The following is a 6,229-nucleotide window of genomic DNA, read 5'->3' on the forward strand; positions in this document are numbered from 1 at the left end:
GCAAGGTCTCGACTTCCATCAAAAAAATAAATAATGATTACCATCACCTCTCAACATAATTAATTAAAAGTCTGTAATTTCCTTCCCTCTTTGTATAAACAAAAACACAATTTACTAAAAACAATGGTACTCAAATACAAGTAAATAATGATAAAGATTTCATTACAAGCATACTTATATTTTTAAAAATCTATGTAAAATGGCTTCATAGATATCAAATTTTTAAAATAAAACTAAAGATAATCTTTATCTAGCATAACCATTTGCTCTTTTTTCTTAAAAAATCAAGATAGAGATTAGTCACACAGCAAATCTCATAAAAATAAAATTAAAATCTACCTTATAAACAATTAACAATTTTTTTTTTTTAAAAATTAATCATTTAAAAATAGTCTAAAGTGCCATTTCAAAAAACAACAGTCTTATGGTCTTGATAAAAATAATGATGTCATTGTAAAATTATGCCTATCAAAATAATTATTTTATAAGACATGAAACTACTTCCCTCTCTTTACTTCTACAGCCATGTGTTTCATTGAAAGATGTTAGATGTTTACACTAATTTGGAGTCATGGAAGAAAGAAATCTGAAAACCAAACGATTTCCAATCCAAATTACAAACATATTAAAATCCAAAGACAAATATCACTGCTCAGAGATGTCATTTACTGAATTTCTTCAAGATCAAAAGGAGGTAGTTCCTCCCAGTTTGGGGACTGATATGCAATATCTTCCCCCATTATTATGTCATCCATTTGGATATCAAACTCTTCTGGTGTCCTGCATATCAAATCCATTATAGTTCCTGTTACTTCTACTTTAGGAGGAGGAGGAGTAATGGAAGAGTGTTGAAAGGCCATTTGCAAGGCATTCAACTCTTCTTTTGCTTCTGCCAATTGGTATGTCAGCTCCAAACAATGCATCTCCAAATCACTTATCAGACCAGCACATCCATTGACAGGATCATGTTTTCGAACACTTGCTTCATATATCATGCTATTCACAGCATCTGATCGTTGCTCTGGTCGAGTATCCTACAGCAAAATACCATGTTAGATATGCATGTTGCAATTGTTGTTTTTTCTCCTTTGATTTACAGTGCAGACTGCAGAGTCATTCTTTAAAGAATAAAAGCAGTGGCAACTTGTCAACCTTAATGGTCTTGGCAATCTTGCTTGCTGTGAATACTTTCATTGTTGTTAAAAAGCTATCAGGATTGTTTGGTGGGAAGTAGGGAGCAAGCGGACATTTCTCTGCACATTTTCTTTTTCTGATCCTGCAAGCTGCACATGAAGATCCAGTCTGTAGCTCTCTTATTGTGTCATCCATCTGCATTGGTTAAACAACATAAATTTCATGTGGGTTTTAAGGTAGATCTAGCCTACAACCAGATGAAAATATAGACATACCCAACAAACAAATTAAAGGAAATTTTGTATATGGGAAAGCTTACCTTGATTGGATCTAGTAAATTAAACTAACTATGGAGAAGATACGTGTAGTTTACACAAGTGAGTATGCATAATTGGTATATTTTGTGGAAGAAGACTTGCCTTTAATATGGTATAGAGATTTTGTCAAACGTTTTACATCAAAATAGAGGAAACCTGCTGCCACAACACAGTTTCTAGTAATCTGTCTTTTTTCTTCCCAGAGTAACAATGGTATTTATTGAACACAGACATGATTTTGTGATGATGTAAATGTTGAAAATAAATCATATCTAGATCAACGATGGGCTGGTCAAAGAGGGGTTAGTAGTTCAGTTGGTAGAGCACTCCAGCAGTAAATGGAAGATCATAAGTCTGAGTCCTAACAAGTCCTTATGAGCTGCAGCTTAACATGGGGTATCAAAGCAGGTTAGGAACCCCAAGCCCTACAATGTGGCTTAAGAGGGTGTTTAAAAAAGCCACACATGGATCAATGATAGATTGGCTATAGAGGGGCCAGTAGTTCAGTTGATAGAACATTCCAACAACAAATAAAAGATTCTAAATCCAATTCTTAAAACTCCATATGAAAAGGTTCTAAATTCAATTCTTAATATTTTATATGAAACGAATTTCCGCTATAGAAAATTCCCAGATATGATATATCATATTATAATACCAATTTAGACATATCTGTACTTGAAATTTTATTAATAGTTTTATCTCACATCACAGATCCTTATAAAGTGCCATAGAAAGCAAGGGGGCAGCAACTCAGAATCAGTTTGAACCAATATGACCCCCACACACGCCATCACTCGCTAGCATTGACGGGGTTAGAGAAAAAAAATATACCGGTAGTACCCCCGGCTTTCTCGGTTCTTCTATACTACACATGCGTACTTGCCAGGTATGCTTGTCTTCTTCTTCCTCCTTTCTCAGCTCTAACAACCGATCTGCTTCATTTCATTCAGATGAGTTCACGGGGCGGCAAGTAGGCATGCATGTTACGTATAGATGCCGATCGCCATGAAAAAGCTGAAGGAAGGGGATCGAAACGAACGGTTGTGAAAGATCGGTTGTTCAAAGATAGGGAAGGTCGGACAGGAATGGCCATTATTAAGGTTTATTAGCACTAATTATATAGCACTGTAGCAAAGAGGGAACCTATTTGTAATAATTGGGTCCCTGTGGAATGTTATGATGGGTAAAGGTGAAAATCATAGTGCATTTTCTCTTATTTCAGATAGTTCAATGTTAGAGGGAAATAGTTATCTAATCTTTAAAATGTATCAATTCATAAGTTATAGTGTGTAAGGGTGATTTATACATTAGAACATCCTAAAGACTAAATACTAAATAGCCATTTACGAATTAAAACAATGTCACCAATATTTGAAAGTTATGATAGTAGTGCTTATGGTAAATCAAATAAAACAGTATTCAAAGGTCCCAGATTTAAGCATTTGTTGTTTAGTAATGTTAAAGCCAGAAGGATATTTGGTATAGGAAGAATGGGGCTGCTGTTTCTAAAAGGTGAAGTAACTGTTATGAATAAAATCATGGATACAAGCATCTTGCTATAGGGAAAGCCTGATAGATACAGGGAGAACAATTTGGGCGGGGAATGAAAGAGAGAGGGTTTTTTTTAAGGTAAAGATTTGAATGCTTCTAAATATGAAATTAAAATTAAATGAAATTATTATTAAAATTATAAATAATTATAAAGAACAATAAGATTGTGTTTTTAAAGAAAATAATACTATAGATATATGCACTTTACAATTAAATCAATTGTAAAAGATGTAATATGGGCACTTTCATATAGACACACATCATATTATACGTATAAACCTCCTGTAACTAGGTTTAGTACATGAAAAATTATCAGATGCATATTTTACCCAAACAATGATCTTTTTCAGTGCCCAGATCGAAAGTTATAATGCTCAATTTTTAGTCTTGCCAAATCTACCAATTCTGGATCGGGATATCTTGTCCTTTGAGTTGACTTTAAATTTAACATTAGTAGATATCAGAATGTTTCTTAAGGAAGAAAAAATATGAAAAAGTATGGAGACAATAATTGTAGGGTTCATCTTATCATGTGATGGCTAAGTGGTGGTATTGTTTGAAATAAAGGAGGGGTTAAAATTTATTCAAAGCAAAAGAATAACAAAGCAAGGCATCAAACAGCCCTGTCAAGATCCATTAAGTGATCCAACTGATGAGACAAATCCAAGGGTAATTGACCCTTATCCATGATATACCAATTATGCATGTGCTCATAGGCTCATTTGACCAAGCAATCGGCAACACCATTCCACTCCCAATAGATATGCTTGAAAGAAACAGAAATCAAAGAATCACTCAAATGAAGAATCTGGTCAACAAATTCACCACCACCTGAGAATCAGATTCACAAATGAGCTTGCTCCATCCAAGAGCACAAGCACGCTCCACAGCAAATAAAATGACAAGAGCATCCATCAAATTGTTAGTATAACAACCTTTATAAATAGAAAAGAGAAACAGAACAGTCCCCGAGCTATCTCTACCAATGCCACCAATGCCAACAGGACCAGGATTACACCACCTCCCCACCCGATCTATCTTCCGAAAAGGGTGTCTACATCTATTTCTCATGAATTGGCGTTGTGAAGGAAGAAGATGGAGCCGATTGACAAGTCACAATTCTGGTGGCATTGTTATTGAGGCAATCAAGGTTCAAATTTCTGTTTGACTATTACTCTGGTTGATACAATATGCTCACAGATTTGAACTTCAAGATTTGAACTTCAACATCGGTATTGCTGGCATTCATGTCAAATAACTTAGTACTTCAGATTGTATTCTAGACCCCTCTTGTGTTAGTGTGCTTGCAAATTGTCACCCTCTCCGCCCTTACTAGGCTGCTGTTTTCATGGGTCTGAACGATTCATATTAATACTATACATTCATACAGGGAAAGAAGTCCCTCCTGTGTGAGCTAGGTTAAATATCCCTCCTCACCCAGCGAAAAAAGATTATAATATCGAAGTAGTCAATGATTTCATTTTCATGAAGAAGAGCATAGTTTAAAATTCTTTAAAGAATACTTTAAGATTAGATGGGATGTTGAACGAATATCTTAGCACTTGTTTCACAGGTGATTTATACTCAGGGAGTGCTACAAGGATGAGGCAAAAAACTACCCAGATGGTACTTGAAGTGCTGCAGAAAGTTTGTGGCAGCAGTAATTCCATTAGATCTATATATAATAGTTTTGACACTTTCAAAGTAACTCCTAAAAATATTTACAAAAGAAAAATAAATTCATAATATAACAGGAACTTTTAGAACATTATATCAGCTCTTGCTTCAGATTGCAGTAAATGATAGTCACTATACATGCTTGATCTAGCGCTTTAGACCTTACAATTTGACCCTTTTTAAAAAAAAATTGCAGTAGATATGCAGATTTTGGAGATTTATTTCCTGTTGTAACCTATCGACTTAAGAGTAAATTAATGAGATTCCTACTGCAGCTATTATTGTCGATTTGGATATTGTAGTTTGGCGTTTCAAGAGGACTCAATGCCTTTTTACTATGCTATTTGGAATCCTTGTCAGTTTGCAAAGATAAATAGCAATGAGAATCTTATTTCCTGTTGTGTACAATCCATTTTGCAGCATTTAGATATAGTTTTCATTTTCATAATGGTTCTGGTTTGTATATCAGTTGGAAACTTGGAATGGAATTACAAGAGAAAACTTTCCCAGGTGTGGTAAAGAATTACTGCAATTGTCTATATGGGTAAGGGCAAAATTTTGGTAACAGAGACAGCAATTCATTTAATTAGTTGTGTATCCATACATATGGATAGATTTTATTTCCATAATAACTATTCTTTGTAGAGAGTAGAACAGAAAAATGCTACTACAATAAAATCATAAAATCATCTAAACCAAATACTTAATTTAACAGCAAATAATAGTTCATTAAACCCTGTAAACATGCTGATCCCAAACATGAAGGTTAAAAAAACAGAAAAAAGGAAAATTAATATACTGAAAGCTATGGAAAACTTACCTGGTGATCCTCTAAATCTAAAGCAAGTGCAGAGGGGTAGAAAGTTGCTGAGAAAACTCAACTCTTCTGGGATTTGAGGCCTGAGCTATAGAAATCTAATAATATTGAAAATAAGACAGGAATTCAAAGTACTAGTAACACAATTTATTGAATGTGGAAACAGTTAAAAAGTGGAAAATTGGATGCAGTAAACCAAATTTTCTGTTTAAGAAATTCATCTAACCTGGGTAATTGCAGTTTCTATTTTGGTAATTGGATTACCGATATATTTGGTAACTGGATTACCGATATATTTGGTAATTGGATTGCTGATTCATTGGTAATTAGGGGTACTCATTCATTTCCTAATTTGAGTACGGATTCATTTGCTAATTGGGGGTATATTCATTTGATTAATTGGAGTACTGATTCATTTGATTAATTGGAGAACTGATTCATTTGCTAATCAGGGTATGGATTCATTTGGTAATTGGAGTTTTCATATTAGTCTTTTATCTGTAGGATAGTTAAAAGAGGATTTTAATTTTATGGGATTTCTACAATTCATAACTGTATCATGTGGATTTTATCAATCTGGATTATTAATAAAAAGAATTCATGTATTGTATTGATAATTGGAGTTTTCATATTAGTCCTTTATCTGTAGAATAGTAAAAAAGGATTTTAATTTTATCGGATTTCCACAATTCATAACTGTATCATGTGAATTTTATCAACCTGAATTATT

The 6,229-nt window shown here is 33.7% G+C and overlaps 1 protein-coding gene across 1 annotated transcript; it reads right to left on the reverse strand.

Moving 5' to 3' along the window:
* Nucleotides 1–404: 404 nt before the first annotated feature.
* On the reverse strand, nucleotides 405–5,672 carry LOC131034366 (LOB domain-containing protein 25). The gene is made up of 3 exons (XM_057965834.2): nucleotides 5,503–5,672; nucleotides 1,153–1,329; nucleotides 405–1,034 (listed from the first exon to the last, which is right to left on the reverse strand). The coding sequence occupies exons 2-3, from the start codon at nucleotides 1,327–1,329 to the stop codon at nucleotides 666–668; spliced, it is 546 nt and encodes a 181-aa protein (XP_057821817.1). The 5' UTR covers nucleotides 5,503–5,672; the 3' UTR covers nucleotides 405–665.
* Between the last annotated feature and the right edge of the window lie 557 nt (nucleotides 5,673–6,229).

The sequence above is a fragment of the Cryptomeria japonica genome, chromosome 3, assembly GCF_030272615.1.
Source record: "Cryptomeria japonica chromosome 3, Sugi_1.0, whole genome shotgun sequence".
NCBI lineage: Eukaryota > Viridiplantae > Streptophyta > Pinopsida > Cupressales > Cupressaceae > Cryptomeria > Cryptomeria japonica.